This window comes from Oncorhynchus keta, unplaced genomic scaffold (assembly GCF_023373465.1).
Source record: "Oncorhynchus keta strain PuntledgeMale-10-30-2019 unplaced genomic scaffold, Oket_V2 Un_scaffold_14384_pilon_pilon, whole genome shotgun sequence".
NCBI lineage: Eukaryota > Metazoa > Chordata > Actinopteri > Salmoniformes > Salmonidae > Oncorhynchus > Oncorhynchus keta.
Genome location: NW_026290787.1, coordinates 54313 through 75471, shown reverse-complemented (window position 1 = coordinate 75471; position 21159 = coordinate 54313). Strand labels below are relative to the sequence as shown.

The 21159-nt window shown below is 42.6% G+C and overlaps 1 protein-coding gene across 1 annotated transcript in view; it reads left to right on the top strand.

Annotated features, from left to right (window-relative positions):
* The window catches only part of LOC118370302 (adhesion G-protein coupled receptor G7-like), a 56885-nt gene that overhangs the window by 8163 nt on the left and 27563 nt on the right, over positions 1 to 21159 (top strand). Inside the window, exons 4-15 of the mRNA XM_052513949.1 lie at positions 1951 to 2055; positions 2603 to 2712; positions 3177 to 3320; positions 3440 to 3525; positions 3739 to 3872; positions 4059 to 4172; positions 4837 to 5006; positions 5941 to 6093; positions 9313 to 9425; positions 9681 to 10012; positions 15968 to 16049; positions 16744 to 16902. Of these exons, the coding sequence (XP_052369909.1) occupies positions 1951 to 2055; positions 2603 to 2712; positions 3177 to 3320; positions 3440 to 3525; positions 3739 to 3872; positions 4059 to 4172; positions 4837 to 5006; positions 5941 to 6093; positions 9313 to 9425; positions 9681 to 10012; positions 15968 to 16049; positions 16744 to 16902 (1702 nt within the window). The remainder of the gene's footprint in view (positions 1 to 1950; positions 2056 to 2602; positions 2713 to 3176; positions 3321 to 3439; positions 3526 to 3738; positions 3873 to 4058; positions 4173 to 4836; positions 5007 to 5940; positions 6094 to 9312; positions 9426 to 9680; positions 10013 to 15967; positions 16050 to 16743; positions 16903 to 21159) is intronic.

The window sequence follows — 21159 nt, the reverse complement described above, 5'->3', positions numbered from 1 at the left end:
AATATTGCACTTTTACTTTCTTCTCCAACACTTTGTTTTTGCATTATTTAAACCAAATTGAACATGTTTCATGATTTATTTGAGACTAAATTGATTTATGTATTATATTAAGTTAAAATATGTGTTCATTCAGTATTGTTATAATTGTCATTATTCCAAATATATATATTTAAAAAATCGGCCAATTAATCGTTACCTGCTTTCCCCCTCCAATAATCGGTATCGGCGTTGAAAAATCATAATCGGACGACCTCTAATACCTAACCCTGGATCTACCATTGACTCCACTCAACACCACAACACTACTATACTATACAGTCATGGCTAAAAGTTTTGAGAATGACACAAATATTAATTTCCACAAAGTTTGCTGCTTCATTGTCTTTAGATATTTTTGTCAGATGTTACTATAGAATACTGAAGTATAATTACAAGAATTTCATAAGTGTCAGTTGATGCAAAGAGTCAATATTTGCAGTGTGGACCCTTCTTTTTCAAGACTTCTGCAATCTGCCCTGGCATGCTGTCAATTAACTTCTGGGCCACATCCTGACTGATGGCATCCCATTCTTGCATAATCAATGCTTGGAGTTTGTCAGAATTTGTGGGGTTTTGTTTGTCCACCAGCCTCTTGAGGGTTGACCACAAGTTCTCAATGGGATTAAGGTCTGGGAAGTTTCCTGGCCATGGACCCAAAATATCAATGTTTTGTTCCCCGAGCCTCTTAGTTATCATTTTTGCCTTATGGCAAGCTGGAAAATGCATTGTTCGTCACCAAACTGTTCCTGGATGGTTGGGTGGAGTTGCTCTTGGAGGATTTGTTGGTACCATTCTTTATTCATCGCTGTGTTCTTAGGTAAAATTGTGAGTGAGCCCACTCCCTTGGCTGAGAAGCAACCCCACACATGAATGGTCTCAGGATGCTTTACTGTTGGCATAACACAGGACTGATGGTAGCGCTCACCTTGTCTTCTCCGGACAAGCTTTTTTCCGGATGCCCCAAACAATCGGAAAGGGGATTCATCAGAGAAAATGACTTTACCCCAGTCCTCAGCAGTCCAATCCCTGTACCTTTTGCAGAATATCAGTCTGTCCCTGATGTTTTTCCTGGAGAGAAGTGGCTTCTTTGCTGCCCTTGACACCAGGCCATCTTCCAAAAGTCTTAGCCTCACTGTGCGTGCAGATGCACTCACACCTGCCTGCTGCCATTTCTGAGCAAGCTCTGTACTGGTGGTGCCCCGATCCCTCAGCTGAATCAACTTTAGGAGGCGGTCCTGGCTCTTGCTGGACTTTCTTTGGCGCCCTGAAGCCTTCTTCACAACAATTGAACCGCTCTCCTTGAAGTTCTTGATGATCCGATAAATGGTTGATTTAGGTGCAATCTTACTGGCAGCAATATCCTTGCCTGTGAAGCCCTTTTTGTGCAAAGCAATGATAACGGAACGTGTTTCCTTACAAGTATCCATGGTTGACAGAGGAAGAACAATCATTCCAAGCACCACCCTCCTTTTGAAGCTTCCAGTCTGTTATTCAAACTCTATCAGCATGACAGAGTGATCTCCAGCCTTGTCCTCGTCAACACTCACACCTGTGTTAACGAGAGAATCACTGACATGTCAGCTTGTCCTTTTGTGGCAGGGCTGAAATGCAGTGGAAATGTTTTTTGGGGAATTCCGTTAATTTGTATGGCAAAGAGGGACTTTGCAATTCATCTGATCACTCTTCATAACATTCTGGAGTATATGCAAATTGCCATCATACAAACTGAGGCAGCAGACTTTGTGAAAATGAATATTTGTGTCATTCTCAACTTTTGGCCACGACTTTACATAACCCTGGGTCTCACGTTCACTGATCTAACATTATTCCTTGGATCTCACATTCAGAATGTATATTTCATGTTTGCAGTCACACATTTGGTCCATGTTGAAATATATTTTATTTCGATAGAGAATTTCTGCAATTCCACCAGCAAGGATGGATTCTCCTTCCCAAGAACAACGGTTGGCTGGTCTGCTTATTCAGAAGAGTTGTGTGATGAGAAGACAACCAGTAGTATGTTACTTTTATTCACCTAAAATGAAACCATTTTTTTATTTGTTACAATCCTAATGAATGCTGTATTAGGTAACACAAATCTTGATTATATTTTTTATTTAATCATATTTATTTTCTCATCCAATTTTGTGTTATCCAATTGGTAGTTGGATACCGCTGCAACTCCCATATGGGAGATGCGAAGTTCGAGAGCCGTGCGTCCTCCGAAACACAACTCAGCCAAGCTGCACTGCTTCTTGACACAATGCCCTCTTAACCCGGAAGCCAGCCACACCAATGTGTCGGAGGAAACACCGTGCCAGCGCGGACTGTGCCCGGGCCGCCAGTATGCGATTGGACAAGAACCTCCCTGCCGGGCACACCCTCCCCTAACCCAGGCGACACTGGGCCAATTGTGCGCTGCCCCATGGGTCTCCCGGTCGCAGTGACAGAGCCTGGACTCAAACCAGGATCACTAGTGGCACAGCTAGCACTGCGATGCAGTGCCTTAGACCACTGCACCACTCTGGAGGCCCTGACTCTCTTTTTGTCTTGTTTCCTCCAGCCGGTTTACCAGAAGCCTCAGCAAGATGTTTGAATGACACCGGCTCTCCAATGTTTGGTCCTCCTCACATTCTGCAGTGTGAATTTACCCTCAGTGACATTCAAGGAAATGTACGTCAATAGGTATATTTTTTAAATATCTTGATTTATGACCAGTCTCAACTTAGCTTTCTTCTTTCTTCAGGTCAGTTACTTAGGTCATCATTATGAGGAGTGGATCTTACAGTTTGAAGATCAGTAACAACTGGCTTTTACCTTCAGATCATGTATTCTGTTCCTTTATTCTGCTTAACAGTTGATGAGGAACATTCTTTTTTTATTGGTGTTTTACATGACTTTTTATTGAGTCATTCAGCAGATGCTCTTATCCACAGTGAGTGCATACATTTTCATACTGTTGCCCTGTGGGAATCAAACCCACAACCCTGATGTTGCAAGAGCCGTTCTCTACCAACTGAATCACGTAGTTAATACTGGGAATTTAATATCCAAATGCACTCCCAGTTCAGCATGTTGCTGTCACTTATACAATGTTCTGTTGAAAAATTAATAAAAATAATTCTGTCTCTATTCAGATCTCCAGCAGTTCAGGTGATTTACTACAGTTGGCCTTCAGTACTCAGATCCTGACCTCTCAACCAGAGCAGCTGTCAGCTGACAACATCACCACAGCAGCTCAGATCGCTAACACACTGCTTCTGTCTGCAAATATCACAGAGGTATAACATGTTTTGAAATCAAGTCGTGAACTATGACATGTTCTGGAGAGAAACGTGAGGTTGTCACTGCAGTGATTTGAACACTTGAGGTTCATCCCCTGGATTTGATCATGTTGCAGGACATTGCAGTGGCAGCTGTAACTACCATCAGTCAGCTGCTGAATGCCAGTGAGGAGAGTACACAGGAGAGAGACGCTGTCCAAAAGTACTGGAGTGTGTGTGTGTGTGTGTGTGTGTGTGTGTGTGTGTGTGTGAGCGTGTGTGTGTGTGTGTGTGTGTGTGTGTGTGTGTGTGAGCGTGTGGTGGTGTGTGTTTCTGCATATATTTGAGTTTATGTGTGTACGTGTGCCTCAGTGTGCCTCAGTGTGTGTCTGTAGGGGTGCATGTACACTAATGTTTTTCTGTGTTTCTCTCCCAGCCTCACAGAGACCCTGGAGATGTTTTCCCTGGACCAGTACAATAATGTGTCATTGGTGGTTCAGCCCAACCTGGCAGTCCAGTCTGTCCAAGTACCAAGTGACTCAGTAGGGATCCAGTTTACTGCTCTGACTGGTGGGTAGGACTGCTAGTGAACCTACACACTGGCATTTAAAGTGATGGTTTATATCTGTATTGACAGACTGGGTAAAACTTCTCAATGTTGGTCAGTAAGGTTTGGTATGGATTACAGACAAATACAGAAGTAACACTATATTGCTCTGCTTTAAATTGCTAAATCAAATGAATCTCCTTCTCCAGGAAGTTCTGGCAATTTTGTGGCAAACGGAATAAATCTCAACATCAATACCTCTGAACTGATAGCTGACAAAGGAGGTTCTACCGATGTCCAGATTGTTATCAAATTCCCACCAGGTGAGCCAATGTTTTATGCAAACATAATGTATGAACTCAAGCTTCAATTTCCTTAAATTGATATCACAGAGAGCTTACCTGCTCTTTGTGGTCTCAGAAATCAGGTCAGCAGTGACTAAATGTAGATCTTTCAATTAAGTTGAGTTACATGGTTGTTTGTAATTTAGTTTTGCCTTTTTAATCATTATATTTATTTTATTTAACTAGGCAAGTCAGTTAAGAACATTCTTATTTACAATGATGGCCTCGGAACAGTGGGTTAACTGCCTTGTTCAGGGGCAGAACGACAGCTCGGGGATTCGATCCACCAACCTTTCGGTTACTGACCCAACGCTCTAACCACTAGGCTACCTGCCGCCCCATGTTATTGTTTTTACCATCGAGGACCACTTTGGAAACAAACCTTTTAATTAATACAATTAATATCCTCTGGGTCCACATTGTACATTTTGGTGTACGTCTGTTACCCAAAATAAATTCCATTCAATATGGATAAGTAAACTAATGAGAAGTAATTTGGCTTCCACGATAAGCCTACAAGGTAATGTCAAGCTACTCACGTATATGAACAACAATCTCTCTCTTGCTTTCTCTCCCTCCCGCTCTCTTTCTCTTCACCCCTTCGCTCTCCCTCTCCTCTCTCTTTCAATTTTACTCCACTCAGTTTTACGTAGTAAAAACACAAACCACTCCATTGGTTTTGTGCTCTACCAAAACGACCGGTTCTTCAGGTCCAGTGCTTTCAGTGCTTCTTCAGGGACCAGCAGAACGGTCATCTCTGCTAACCTGGGACAAGTGTCTGGGTTACATGTTGAGATGCTCTTCAAGCCCACAGTAAGATTTCTCTTGGAATCAATAAACACAAAGTGGTCCAAATTCTCTGGGAAACGTGTTGGGAAGTTATTCATTATCTAAGTCGCATGTGTCAAACTCATTCCATGGAGGGTCGAGTGGCTGTGGGTTTTTGTTTCTCCCATGTATGTGATTGATAATTAAGGTCACTGATTAGTATGGAACTCCCCTCATCTGATTGTCTTGAAAGGAAAAAACTAAAACCAGCAGACACTAGGCCCTGCGTGGAATGAGTTTGACACTCCTAATCTAAGTTATCCATTGACGCTTATGTGCCACAAGGAACAAGAAAGCATATGTTGTATTTGGTATATAATATGATATACAGTGGGGCAAAAAAGTATTTAGCACCAGCCGGGTGCAGGTCTACAATTTTGTTTCTGGTGTCCTTTGACAGCTCTTTGGTCTTGGCCATAGTGGAGTTTGGAGTGTGACTGTTTGAGGTTGTGGACGGGTGTCTTTTATACTAATAACAAGTTCAAACAGGTGCCATTAATACAGGTAACGAGTGGAGGACAGAGGAGCCTCTTAAAGAAGTTACAGGCCTGTGAGAGCCAGAAATCTTGCTTGTTTGTAGGTGACCAAATACTTATTTTCCACCATAATTAGCAAATAAATCCATAAATCCTACAATGTGATTTTCTCTTTCTTTTCTTTCTTTTTTTTTTCTAATTTTGTCTGTCATAGTTGAAGTGTACCTATGATGGAAATTACAGGCCTCTCATCTTTTTAAGTGGGAGATCTTGCACAATTGGTGGCTGACTAAATACTTTTTTGCCCCACTGTATAATTGTAACTACTTCTTTCCCACATGTACTTAATGACCTGTTATGCTTCATATTTGACTTGCATACTGTGAATGCATGTTTTTTGCTGAAGGATTTTCAGTGAGTTTGTTTCTGTTCTTACTTCTCAGACTGTCCCCAACGCCTCCCTCCATGACTTTGCCTGCGTGTGGTGGAACTACACGTTGAAAGACTGGAGCACCTTTGGCTGCTCCAAAGTCAACCACTCAGAAGACGGCCTGCAATGTTTCTGTAATCACACCACTAACTTTGCTGTGCTGATGGTGAGTAGCTAGCTGCCTTCATCTCCCTTTTACTGACCACACTCTGACCTATGGAGGGGTTCCCAAACTTTTCTGGCCCATGACCCCATTTTGATATCTGATCATTCTCGTGACCCCAAACATGTAGAGTAGTAATTAAGATGGGCTATGGCAGTCAGTTGCAAAACATTCTAACAGTATTTTTGATTGTCTTCTCAACTCACCATCACATAATTTTAATGTGGGGCTATGATAGTCAGGGGACATTATGTCTGACCAATTTGCTACTATCTCACCACCACTACTGAGATAGTGAGATAGGAGACAGGATTCATGTTGTGTCGGTGGTTCTCAAAGTCAGGGGGTGTGGTTGACAATGCGCACCTCATCTCTGCTGTCACTTCCAACCTGGATCTATATTTGGTTTTAATGCAGTAAATCCACAAAATCCAGCCTCACACAGAGATGAGCTGTCAAGAGTTACCATGGGTTTTAATACTCCTAGGGAGACGGCAGGGTATTTATTCCCTTTGGGTCAGGAACCAAAATGCGTTGTCTGCAGCATTCGGTCATATGACGGCACAATCTGTTTTCGATTTCACTTACCGGCATGTCAACAGAGGCAGGATCACAGTCAAACAGATTTCTCTCCAGTAATAAATATTGTCTCTGAATCCACTGAATCGGTCACTCATCTGTAGAATGTTTTTGTATTTCCCCTGCATGCTTGCGTTCAGTTCATTCAGTTTCCCAAATATATAATTTACATAGGCAACGAGACGTATTTTCTTTTCATTACAAAGAAAGTCAACAAAGTTTTTGTTTTTTGCACGCTATTCGATCCCATGGATTCTGTTTTTGGTCAATCTAGTCACGCAGCGCATCCTTTGTGCAGTTTCATGCTCGAGAATTGTGAGACAGAACAATTTGTCTTTGTGAATAACATCCCCGACATGTAGCGAACAAAAAAAGTAAATTAATGGGCATCTTGGACCTCACTGCTAACGCCCATTTTGAAAGCTGGGGAGTTTGAGAGTTTCAGTCAGTTTCCTATTGATCACTAGCTATAGCATAAATGCTTAATTTGATTTTGTTATTATTTTGTGTATTTTTTTACCCCTTTTTCTCCCCAATTGGTAGTTACTGTCTTGTCCCATCGCTGCAACTTCCGTACGGACTCGGGAGAGGAGAAGGTCAAGAGCCATACCTCCCCTGAAACACGACCCCGCCAAGCCGCACTGCTTACTGCTTCTTGACACACTGCTTGCTTAACCCGAAGCCAGCCGCACCAATGTGTCGGAGGAAACACTGTACAGCTGGCGACCAAAGTCAGCGTGCGTGCACCCGGCCCACCATAAGGAGGGCCGGGCACGATGGGACAAGGACATCCCAGCCGGCCAAACCCTCCCCTAACCCATAGACGACGCTGGGCCAATTGTGCGCCGCCTCATGGGTCTCCCGCCTCTGGCCACTGCGACACAGCCTGGGATCGAACCCGGGTCTTTAACCGCTACGCCACTCGGGAGGCCAATTAATTCTTATTTTTGCTGTGTTACCTGACAAAGGTATTAATGTGAGTTTCTGTGCCTCAGCCTCCCCACACCTTGTTTTCACCATATCTATTGTTGCGGTAATATATCTGAAATAGTGTGTGGTTTCATGCAGTAGTGGGCCTTGCCATTCACCTGAGAATAGAGTGACCATAAGTCCCGGATGTTATCTGGACAATCCTGATTTTTGGCCCTTTACTCCTTAACCAACCAGTCATGTCCTGCATTCCAACCTGTCTCTTGCAGTCATGTTGCACTTATGTAAGAATATACACTACCATTCAGAAGTTTGGGGTCACTTCCAATTTCCTTGTTTTTGAAAGAAAAGCACCTTTTATTGTCAATGAATACATCATCAAATTGATCATAGGCATACAGAGGCCCATTATCAGCAACCATCACTCCTGTGTTCCAATGGCACATTGAGTTAGCTAATCATTATAAAAGGCTAATTGATCATTAGAAAACCCTTTTGCAATTATGTTAGCACAGCTGAAAACTGAACAGCGCAAACTGGACAACTGAGCAAGAGGACAAGTACATTAGTGTCTAGTTTGAGAAACAGACGCCTCACCCGTCCTCAACTGGCAGCTTCATTAAATGATACCCGCAAAACACCAGTCTCAATATCAACAGTGAAGAGGTGACTCCGGGATGCTGCAAAGAGAAGGCCATATGTCAGACTGGCCAATAAAAAGAGAAGATTAAGATTGACAAAAGAACACACAATGGACAGAGATACAGCTTTTTCTTTGCAACTCTGCCTAGAAGGCCAGCATCCTGGAGTCACTTATTCACTGTTGACATTGAGACTATTGAGACTATCGTTATTGATATCTGATATTTTTGCAGCTCAAGACGAGACATAGGCCTTTCGTCAACAAATACTTCTCAAATCCTTAAATTTGCCTAAATTTCTGCTAAACTTGGAGAGGATCGTCAGGCCTCCTTACTACTTACAAAAAACATGCTTCTGATGAAGAGCTAGAAAAGTAAGTAAATAGCCATATTAGACTGAAAGATATAAGCATAGCAGTGGGAAGTAGGGTGCTGCACCCCCTGAAAAATGTAAAATACAAAATAATATTAATTCATATTTTCACAAAAGTAGTGCCTTGGGCTTTTACTAGTCCTGTATTAGCAGACTGATATAGCCGTTTGTAGCACAGGCACAAAAAAATAAAATTCAGCAAAATAAAATGTCAATTATCGTTCACAAATTGACAGTGATGATGCATTGGCCTATTTTGAAGTTAGGTACAGGGTAGGTAACACTGTCCCGTAAATCCTTCTGTTGTACCGCATTTAAGTGGAAATTATTCAAGTGCAACGGTCAAGTGCGACCGTTTCCCACTGTCTAAGGGCGCTTTCTGGTTGAATTTTATATTTGAATCATTTTAATTTAGCTTTTTTAAGGTTAACCACATTACAATGATTTTGAGATACAAAGACTATAATATAATATTTTATACAACTTAATAATAAAACTATTTAAATCTTTAGCAGGATTTAGGAAATTCTCCTGCGATTCCATTTTCATATCAGTCGACCGCACATTGGGTCGTGACCACTATTTTGGGAACCTATGGTTTACCACAGCATATCCATGTCAGATGAGGGTGATGACTTTATACAGTATGACTGTGACAGAAACTTAGTGTTGAAATGTCTTTTTCTTTTCTTTCTACAGTCGTTCAGGAGGGATTTTAAATACGCTGAAGCACTAAACTGGATCACCATATTGGGATGCTCCATGTCCATCATAGGGTTGAGTTTAACAATAACATTCCAGATCACAACCAGGTAAGATCCTACAGGGTTCCAGAACCAATTCAAAATATACAGTAACATTTCAGATCGCAACCAGGTAAGATCCTACAGGGTTCCAGAACCAATTCAAAATATTGGGTGCTTCTCAACAGTGTAAAGAAGCCCTTTGTCTGATCCAACAGGACTTGATATGTGAAACCATTATAAAACCCACTATTAATGAACCAACACACCCATAGCTACACATATAACTTCCCTAACATAGTGTTGTCTATCACCTGTCCCTAGGAAATCACGCAAAACCAACCCAACGGTCCTCTTAGTGAGCGTCTGTGTGTGTCTCCTGATCTTCACCCTCCTCTTCATGTTGGGAGTGGACAACCCTCATAAACAGCTGGACAAACCTGAAATACTTGAGGACAACGTTCTCCCCCCGTCCGACACACACACGGCGCAGGACAGAGGGCTCTGTACTGCAGTGGCAGTCCTGCTGCAGTACTTCCTGTTGGGGACGTTCACCTGGAACACGCTGTACGCCACAAATGTCTTCCTGATGATCAGAAACAGCCTGGCCACCAGCCCATCACACTTCACAGCCTATACCGTGGCCATCGGATGGGGTAGGACAGCATGGAGAAAAATAAACTATTTTGTTGTTTCAGAGGCTTTGGCTTGCATTATACCTAGGCTCTTGAACCAAAACTAATGCTAGGTGATATTTTCAGGCTCTAATAAGCCTGAACTATAACATAAAAGCTACTTGTATGTGATGTTATGTCTTTAGATTATGTATGTGTAGTATATTACTCTGTACAGTGTATTCGGAAAGTATTCAGACCCCTTGACCTTTCAACGTTTTGTTACGTTACAGCCTTATTCTAAAATGGATTCAATTGTTCCCCCTCAATCTACACACACTACCCCAAAATGACAAGGCAAAAACAGTTTTTCCATTTTTATTTGGAACATTTATTAAAAATAAAAGTTATCACATTTACACAGGTTGAAAATGTCAGTGAAGGCACTTGCCAGTTGGTCAGCGCATGCTTGGAGTGTATGTCCTGGTAATATATCTGTCACTGGGCTGTTCCTGGCTGGGTTTCCTTTTGTATTCCGTAATAGTTTGCAAGCCCTGCCACATCCGACAAGCGTCGAAGCCGGTGTAGCAGGATTCAATCTTAGACCTGTATTTACTCTTTGCCTGTGTGATGGTTCGTCTGAGGTTATAGCGGGATTTCTTACGTCCTGGTTAGTGTCCCGCTCCTTGAAAGCGGCAGCTCTAGCCTTTAGCTCAGTGCGGATGTTGCCTGTAATCCATGGCTTCTGGTTGGGGTATGTACAAACGGTCACTGTGGGGACAACGTCCTCGTTGCACTTATTGATAAAACTGTTGACTGATGTGGTGTACTCCTTAATGCCATCGGATGAGTCTCGTAACATATTCCAGTCTGTGCTAGCAAAACAGTCCTGTAGCTTAGCATATGCGTCATCTGACCACTTCCATATGAGTGAGTCACTGGTACTTCCTGCTTTAGTTTATGTTTGTAAGTAGGAATCAGGAGAATAGAATGACTCGCTTCGCGTTCCTAGGAAACTATGCAGTATTTTGTTTTTATTTCTTACATTGCCCAGGTAATCTTAGGTTTCATTACATACAGTCGGGAGGAACTACTGAATATAAGAGCAACGTCAACTCACCATTATTACGACCAGGAATACGACTTTCCTGAAGCAGATCCTGTGTTTTGCCCACCACCCTATACAATGGATCGGATCCCAGCCGGTGAACCTAAATAACGTCGCCGTAAAAGGGGCAAACGAAGCGGTCTTCTGGTCAGGCTCTGGAGACGGGCACATCGCGCACCACTCCTTAGCATACTACTCGCTAATGTCCAGTCTCTTGACAACAAGGTTGATGAAATCCGAGCATGGGTAGCATTCCAGAGAGACGTCAGAGACTGTAACGTTCTTTGCTTCACGGAAACATGGCTCACTCGAGACACGCTATCGGAGTCGGTGCAGCCAGCTGGTTTCTTCACACATCGTGCCAACAGAAACAAGCATCTTTCTGGTAAGAAGAGGGGCGGGGGGGGTATGTCTTATAATTAACAAGGCGTGGTGTGATCATAACAACATACAGCCCCATCGCGGACCAGGATGTCTTGCTCCCAGACAGACTAAATAACTTCTTTGCTCGCTTTGAGGACAATACAGTGCCACTGACACGGCCCACTACCAAAACCTGTGGACTCTCCTTCACTACAGCTGACGTGAGTAAAACATTTAAACGTGTTAACCTTCGCAAGGCTGCAGGCCCAGACAGCATCCCCAGCCGCGTCCTCAGAGCATGCGCAGATCAGCTGGCTGGTGTGTTTACGGACATATTAAATCAATCCTTATCCCAGTCTGCTATCCCCACATGCTTCAATAGGGCCACCATTGTTCCTGTTCCCAAGGAAGCTAAGGTAACTGAGCTAAACGACTACCGCCCCGTAGCACTCACTTTCGTCATCATGAAGTGCTTTGAGAGACTCGTCAAGGACCATATCACCACCCTACCTGACACCCTAGACTCACTCCAATTTGCTTACCGCCCCAATAGGTCCACAGAGGACACAACCACACTGCCCTAAACCATCTGGACAAGAGGAATACCTATGTGAGAATGCTGTTCATCGACTACAGCTCACCATAGTACCCTCCAAACTCGTTATCAAGCTCGAGACCCTAGGGTCTCGACCCCGCCCTATGCAACTGGGTACTGGACTTCCTGACGGGCCGCCCCCAGGTGGTGAGGGTAGGTAACAACATCTCCACCCCGCTTATCCTCAACACTGGGGCCCCACAAGGGTGCGTTCTGAGCCCTCTCCTGTACTCCCTGTTCACCCACGACTGCGTGGCCATGCACACCTCCAACTCAATCATCAAGTTTGAGGACGACACTACAGTGGTAGGCTTGATTACCAACAACGATGAGACGGCCTACGGGGAGGAGGTGAGGGCCCTTGGAGTGTGGTGTCAGGAAAATAACCTCACGCTCAATGTCAACAAAACAAAGGAGATGATCGTGGACTTCAGGAAACAGCAGAGGGAGCACCCTCCTGTCCACATCGACGGGACAGTAGTGGAGAGGGTAGTAAGTACACATCACGGACAAACTGAATTGGTCCACCCACACAGACAGCATCGTGAAGAAGGCGCAGCAGCGCCTCTTCAACCTCAGGAGGCTGAAGATCTTCAGCTTGTCACCAAAAGCACTCATATAAACTTTTACAGACGCACAATCGAGAGCATCCTGTCGGGCTGTATCGCCACCTGGTACAGCAATTGCTCCACCCACAACCGTAAGGCTCTCCAGAGGGTAGTAAGGTCTGCACAACACATCACCGGGGGCAAACTATCTGCCCTCCAGGACACCTACACCACCCGACGTCACAGGACGGCCATAAAGATCATCAAGGACAACAACCACCCGAGCCACTGCCTGTTCACCCCGCTATCATCCAGAAGGCGAGGTCAGTACAGGTGCATCAAAGCAGGGACCGAGATACTGAAAAACAGCTTCTATCTCAAGGCCATCAGACTGTTAACCTCATAGTCCGCCCCATCCCGCATGCGGTCGCGTTACTACAGCCTCAAGCTCATTACCATAACGCAACGTTAGCGATTTCTAAAAATCGCAAATGAAATGAAATAAATATGCCTGCTCTCAAGCTTATCCTTTTCTTAACAATCCTGTCTCAGATTTTCAAAATATGCTTTAGAACCAGAGAAAATCAATAATTTGTGTAAGAGTGGTGATAGCTAGCTTAGCATTTAGCGTTAGCATTTAGCACGCAACATATTCACAAAAACCAGCAAAGGGATCAAATAAAATAATTTACCTTTGAAGAACTTCAGATGTTTCAATGAGGAGACTCTCAGTTACATAGCAGATGTCCAGTTTTTCCTGAAAGATTATTGTGTAGGACACAACGTTCCGTTTTGTTACTATGCATTTGGCTACCGAAACTAACCGAAAATTCAGTCACCTACACGTAGAACTTTTTTCCGAATTAACTCCATAATATCGACTGAAACATGGAAAACGTTGTTTGAATCAATCCTCAAGGTGTTTTGTCATATATCTCTTCATTGAAATGCCGTCCCTGGAAGCCTGCATTCTTCTCTGATTCGGATGGAAAAATACTGGTAGCTGACTTTTGCGCACCAATTTCCACGCAGACACCGTGCGGGACACTTGGCAATTGTAGTCTCTTATGGTCAATCTTCCAATGATATGCCTACAAATACGTCACAATGCTGCAGACACCTTGGGGAAACGATAGAAAGTGTCCGTTCATTCCTGTCGCATTCACAGCCATATAAGGCGATCATGGAAAACGTAGCTTCAGAAATCCTGTTCATTTCCTGGGCGCTCAAACATCTTGGTTTTGCCTGAAGCTTTTGTTCAATGGCACTCACAGTGAAAATCTTTGCAGTTCTGGAAACGTCAGAGTGTCTTCTTTCCAAAACTATCAATTCCAAGCATAGTCGAGCATCTTTTCGTGACAAAATATTGCGCTTAAAACGGGCATGTCTTTTTATCCAAAAATGAAATAATGCCCCTAGTGGACTAACAGGTTAAACAGCCACCACTAACATTGAGTGGCTGCTGCCAACATACTGACTCAACTCCAGCCACTTTAATAATGGAAATTGATGTAAAACATGTATCACTAGCCACTTTAAACAATGCCACTTAATATACTTGTTACATATCCTACATTACTCATCTCATATGTGTATATACTGTACTCGATACCATCTACTGCATCTTGCCTATGCCGTTCTGTACCATCACTCGTTCATATATCTTTATGTACATATTCTTTATCCCTTTACACTTGTGTGTGTGTATAAGGTAGTAGTTGTGGAATTGTTAGGTTAGATTATTCGTTGGTTTATTACTGCATTGTCGGAACTAGAAGCACAAGCATTTCGCTACACTCGCATTAACATCTGCTAACCATGTGTATGTGACAAATTTGATTAGAATTATGGTCAGATTTGCCAAATGGAGGGTGAGGGAGAGCTTTGTACGCATCTCTGTGTGTGGAGTAAAGGTTGTCTTTTATTTTTTTCCCCCATTCCTCTGGTTGCACATGTAGCATGCTGGTAGAAAATAGGTAAACGGGTTTGAAATTTCCCAGCATTAAGGTCTCTGGCCACTAGGAGGGCAATTTCTTGTTTACTTATGGCTTTATACAGCTCATTGAGTGCGGTCTTAAGTGCCAGCATCGGTTTGTGGTGTAAATAGACAGCTACGAAAAGTATAGATAAATTCTCTAGGTAAATAGTGTGGTCTGCAGCTTATCATGAGATACTCAATGTCAGGGGGGGGCAAAACCTCAAGACTTCCTTAATATTTGATTTCTCACACCAGCTGTTAGATAGACTACCACCCTTGTCTTACTGTAGACAGCTGTTCTGTCTTGCCGATGCACGGAAAAACCGGCCAACTGTATATTATCCATGTCGTTGTTCAGCCACGACGCGGTGAAGCATAAAATAATACAGTTTAATGTCTCATTGGTAGGATAGTCTTGAACGGAGCTCGTCCAGTTTATTCTCCAAGTCCGGCTGGGCTACTCAAGGACATTCAGAGATTGTTCCCAAGCCACTTCTGTGCTTAGGGTTGTTGTCCTGTTGGAGGGATCCTGAGCACTCTGGAGCAGGTTTTCATCAAACATCTCTCTGTACTTTGCTCCGTTCCTCTCTCCCTTGTTACTGACTAGTCTCCCAATCTCTGACGCTGAAAAACATCTCCACAGCATGATGCTGCCACCACCATGCTTCACCGTAGAGATTGTGCCAGGTTTCCTCCAGACGTGACACTTGGCATTCAGGCCAAATAGTTCAATTTTGGTTTAATTTTGGCAAACTCTAAGCGGGCTGTAATGTGCCTTTTACTGAAGAGTGACTTACGTCTGGCCACTCAACTATAAAGGCCTGATTGTTGGAGTGCTGCAGAGACCGTTGTCCTTCTAGAAGGTTCTCCCATCTCCAAAGAGGAACTCTGGAGCTCTGTCAGAGTGACCATCGGGTTCTTGGTCACCTCCCTGACCAAGGCCCTTCTCCACCGATTGCTCAATTTGGCCAGGAGGCCAGCTCTAGGAAGAGTCTTGGTGGCTCCGAACTTATTCCGTTTAAGAATGGTGGAAGCCACTGTGTTCTTGGACATTCAATGCTGCATTGTTTTTGTACCCTTCCGAAGAGCTGTGCCTCGACACAATCCTGTCTCGGAGCGCTACGGACAATTATTTCGACCTCATGGCTTGGTTTTTGCTAATGTATAAGGTATTTCTGTTTTTTGTTTTCAATAAATTTGCAACAATTTCTCAATCTGTTTTCGGTATGTCATTATGGGGTACTGTGTGTAGAGTGATGAGGAAAACAACATTTATTTAATCTATTTCAGAATAAGGCTGTAACAAAATGTGGAAAAAGTCAAGGGGTCTGAATACTTTTTAGAATAATCTATATATGGCTGCATGCAAAACTACCAGGAAATAACATCATTCTCTGTCCTTTAGGACTGCCTGCGGTTGTGGTGGCCCTCACCTTAGGAATTAGTTACAGAGTGGATGATCCACTGGGTTACAGGCAGGAAGAATTGTGAGTTATTACTGTACTATACTACTACTACTACTACTGTACTGAATTGTACTATACTACTTCTCTATACTGTACTGAGAGCGACCGGCCTCAACATATTTACTGGTCTATGACCCACTGACACCGCCCCCGGTTAGGGAGTCCAAGAGTTAACACACACAGGAACTTTATTCACACACAGGAGAAGTTTCACATAGGGATGTACATGGGGATGATTTTTTTTGTAGTCACTCATCCCATACGTATATGTTTACCCAGGCTCTGACACTGGAAACAACACAGTTCAGGACCTGCTAATACCGACACACTTGAGAGAGCATGCAATGGACCTGACGGGCTAGCTAGGAGCATCTGACCAGTCACAGGATGCATGGTCAGAGTATTGGCAGAGTGTAGGGTGCATGGGGACAGTGATTGGCTGAAGTTCTCATGTGAACTGTATTGTACTGTACTATCAATATAACTAATACTGTAAACGCTTTTCCCTATCAATGATCGTATTACATGCTTTTAACGATGGTAAAGAGCAATTTTAAAAGTTGTAAAAAAACTAAAAGAACGATCCATTGTGTTGAAAGGTTTCTTGTTAACTTATGCCACCCACCATGTTTACTTTATACCACGTTATACAAATCACTGCCTGTTTTGTCTGTCACTTAGTCCCACTCTCAAACTCATTAATTTGACCTCTCAGTTGCTGGCTTGCTGCCCTCGATCCAAAGGGGAACTTTGACTTCAAGCTGCCAATGTTTTGGGGGTTCCTGGTCCCTGTGGCATTCATGCTTATGTTCAACACAGTGATGTTGGTATATTTTGCAGTTACAACGTGCAAGACCAACCCACATTTAACTAGGTAACATTAATCAGTCTTGATTTTAAATGCTTACTAACAAGCTTAATTGTTAATTGTCTTTCAATGAAAAGCTTGTTATAAATCCAATGTATTTTATTATTATTAATTCAGTCATTAGTAAGCAAATCATCAAATTGAATTAGCACTGTGCTCTCACCCACTGGAAGTCACATGTTCTTCTACCACAGCATTACAGCAGTCTATTACAGCAGTCTATTACAGCAGTCTATTACAGCAGTCTATTACAGCAGTCTATTACAGCAGTCTATTTACAGCAGTCTATTTACAGCAGTCTATTACAGCAGTCTATTACAGCGGTCTATTACAGCAGTCTAAGTATGTTGGTTATGTTTCCCAGTACAAGACACACATCGATGAAGAAGAAGTTCCTCAGTAGCTTCTCTCTGGCTGTGGTGCTCGGTCTCTCCTGGATCCTGGGCTATCTGTTGCTCATTCCACAGAACCAGACCATGTACACCATACTCAACATCTCCTTCTGTGTTCTCACCACCACTCAGGTAGTAAATGTATGCACTCACTACTGTAAGTCCCTCTGGATAAGAGCGTCTGCTAAATGACTCAAATGTAAACTATGAATACTATTATTCGACAGAATCCAGACATGATTTGAAAATTAGACACCTACTAAACATAAATAAATGGAGCTGCTCTTTATCGAAACACTACCTTTTCTTTGTCCTTGTGTGTTCCTGAAAATACTTAATGTCCTTGTTTTTGCTCCACAGGGCTTGCAGATTTTCATTCTGTTCACAGCAAGAACAGCAATTGTCAAGAAAAAGATGTCAAGTACTTTGAATTCTGTCTCTAGTGCTGGGATCCCTCTTCACACTAGGAAGTTCAGTCTATGGCGAGGCGAGCACAGTGATAAAGTAGAATCATACACACAGCAGGACACTGTGTTATTTCCAACTTGTTCCTCACAGACATCTAACTGATGGGCTGCAAGTTCAAACCTAGTTTGTAAAACTTCTCTTGTACTACAATATATAATATACTGCACACAATTTTGTATCCACGTAGAGTATATTTACTGTGAAGACTAGTCCCTCAGAAGTTGTTGTCCAATGATTTATTTTTTGAATAAAAGTGTTCAATAATTATGTGATTGTCTTTTAAGTTTTTTTATAGTGAGAAAAAACACTATTTTACACAATCTCAGAAAATAGCTTAAGACAGTTTAGCCCAGGGGTGTCAAACAAATTTTCCCCTCGGGCCACATTTGGTCATTAGCGAGGTCAGATGGGACGCACTTAAAATTGATTAAGAAGCTTCTGCTCCAACTGCCTGTACAGCACAGGCTGCAGCTGACAATTACAGTTATGATAGAATGAGGAAGAAAACGGGCATGTCATAACCATGAAAAAACAGGGCATCTGGATATTCTGGGGCAGCTTGAGAGCGAGGGCACTCACCTGGCAAGACATCTGCGTCATGGAAGGGCAGCGGATTAAGCTTCTGCATTGTTTACAGAGCAATGTTTTTTCCACTTCAACAAACCTTCACACGTAGGGATTGGCAGTGTCATGACATGGACCTCTTTGGGTATAGCGAGCACCATCCCACTCTCTCTCTCTTACCACCTCTCTCTCTTCCCCCTACACCCAGGCTCTGTTAGGCAGGTCATAACTTCCTAGAGGAGTTTCTCCTCATGGCCAGAGTAGAGAGGGAGTGAGTTTCACAGGAGAACAAAGGAACCCCTTCCACACCAAAGAGCTTGACAATGTCCATGTTTTGGAGAATGTGTACACGGTCTGGGAAGAATCCAGAATCCATTTTGTATAATTTTGTGAAACTCATGAGACAATGGAGCGACATTACCATAACTCTGATTATACAAGAGTCTTGTAGTGGCCAATCGGTTCAAACATGACACGACCAAGAACTTTGAATTCAATGATAGACTTTTAATACACCCGTATCATAAGCCGGAGAGCCCCGCGGGACCCACGACCTCCAGAGCTCTCGCTCTCCCTTTTATCTCCATCCATAGTTCATCCCCCAATGCAAATACAGTTACATCCCAATCTGTTCGTCCTGCTTGTTCAGCCCAGTAATGCCCACATCTGCTTTCGGCCAGATTATATGATGACAAGACCCTTAGCTAAATGCATTCTTTTGTTTGTGTATTATCTAGGATCAGCAGACTGTGTCTCCTCAGTTTCTAGCGTGTCCAGCTATACTAAAAATAGTTTACATTCCTCTATTTTACAGCCCTATGCTTTGGCTCTGTAATTAACTCTGTGTCCCTTTTGTGTGTCTTCATCTCCTTTAGCTTTAGGGTGCCCAGCTGTTCTGGCCGCCTTCTTTTCATATGGTTGTCTAAGATCAAACAGACTTATGTTTCCCCTGTGATGTGATTGATGCCTGCAATCCATCAGTTGGTCATTTGGCTGACCCCGTCCTTAGACAACCTCTGACCTTTGTATGTCCAGCTGGACTAGGCGTCTGTGTGTCTGCATTTTTAGTGTCCCCTACCCCCATGGCCTTTAACTGCTTCCTGCCCTATACAATAGAAAATGCATTTTACCAGAACAGGAATGAACCCATAAGTGTACCTTTCTCTTTTGTTATCAAATCATGTATATAATCTCTCCCACATAACCTCCCTCTGGTGCTTTAATAAGCACCAAAAAAATTAAGGACATATACGGAACATAATATCAACAGTTGATTAACAAAAATAAAGCTTCCTAATTAACTAGACCAAACATCTCTAATATTTCATAAGAGTAAAAGATCTAGTTAGAAACAATAAAAGAAATACATAACATTTTGTTGAAGCATGAGCATGTAGGTACAAAGCCTCACCTGAGGTTATCTCAGTCATGTGTAAAAAGGAAAAATACATAATAAAGCAATAAGTATAAAAATGAATAAGAGAACACACTAGGCCGTCATGTAGTTACAAAATAAAATTGACACAACATCATTCTAAATTTAAGCTATCAACATGATCCTCCCTCTCAGACACCTCTCCAACAAACATGATACCAACCTCTGTTAAAAGATTAAGGACATGGTCCATAGACACTTATAACCAGGATATCCCACTGTTACCTTCAAGTTTTTTAATTTAACCTCATATTCAGAAGGCAAAACTAACTTTTAATTAAAAGAAACAGTCATTGATATACCTATCAAAAACATTCAACAAAACATACTACAAACACGAGACCATAAGCAAAAATAGAAATATTAAAATCATACATAGTACCTCTGTATTTACTATGGAAAATAATACCTTCGGTGTTATGGCTGTAAAACATTCATATATTCCTTTAATCATAGTGTTTCCATCTAACAAAGGTCCATTTAATTCAGTTCAAATGTTATAGACAGCACAATCCTTGTCACCCAAACCAATGTTGTTCAACACAGTACTTCCTCTAGTGCTCCCTCGAGAAATCCTACATTCTATGTCACACAAGGGAATAGAATACTTTCTGTTTGTGCAAATTGGAAAAATGATCATTGTACCGTCTTTAAATGATGCTGGTTCAGGAACTATTATAAGATCCGACAAAGGTGATTTACTACACAATATACAATTGTCCATTCTGTGCTTGTTTGGTGTATACTCAGCCCATCTGTACCATTTGTTTTTCACCTCTTCTTCCTGTGTGGTGTCTTTGAACGATTCTGAGTCTGATACATCTATATCTGTCATCTTGGCAATATTCTTGTCATGAGGTAGATCATTTGAGTTTGAAAAAGAATTCCAAATCTCATTAAAGAATCCTTTTGGCTCTGATGTGTCAGGTGTCTTTGTGATTGCCGTGGTCTACTTGGTAAGAGCAGTTGGTGTCATCTCAGTGGTAGTTGCTGTGGTCGTTACAGCAGCCGCCACCATTGTTGTCATTACTTTGGTTGTCACCAGCTGTTCTTGTTCAGGTGCTGGCATAGGACCCAATTCAACATATTTGTAACTGTTTCCTTCACTCAGTCCTGTTCTTGCTATTTCATTTTCAAATTCTTCACCTTCTGCTGGTGTTATCTTGTTCATGATAAACTCCCAGCCTTCCACATATTTGGTTAATGTCAGGTCACATCCTTTGGGGTCCCAAACAGCTTCTCCCTTTGTTATATGACGCGTCCATCCACAGAGTGGCTCCTCCGGTACAGGTTTCTTCTCCCATACAGGAACTGTCCTCTGTTCCCCTAGTTCTGTTAGAAGTTGTTACTGCAGTGATTTGAACACTTGAGGTTCATCCCCTGGTTTTGATCATGATGCAGGAC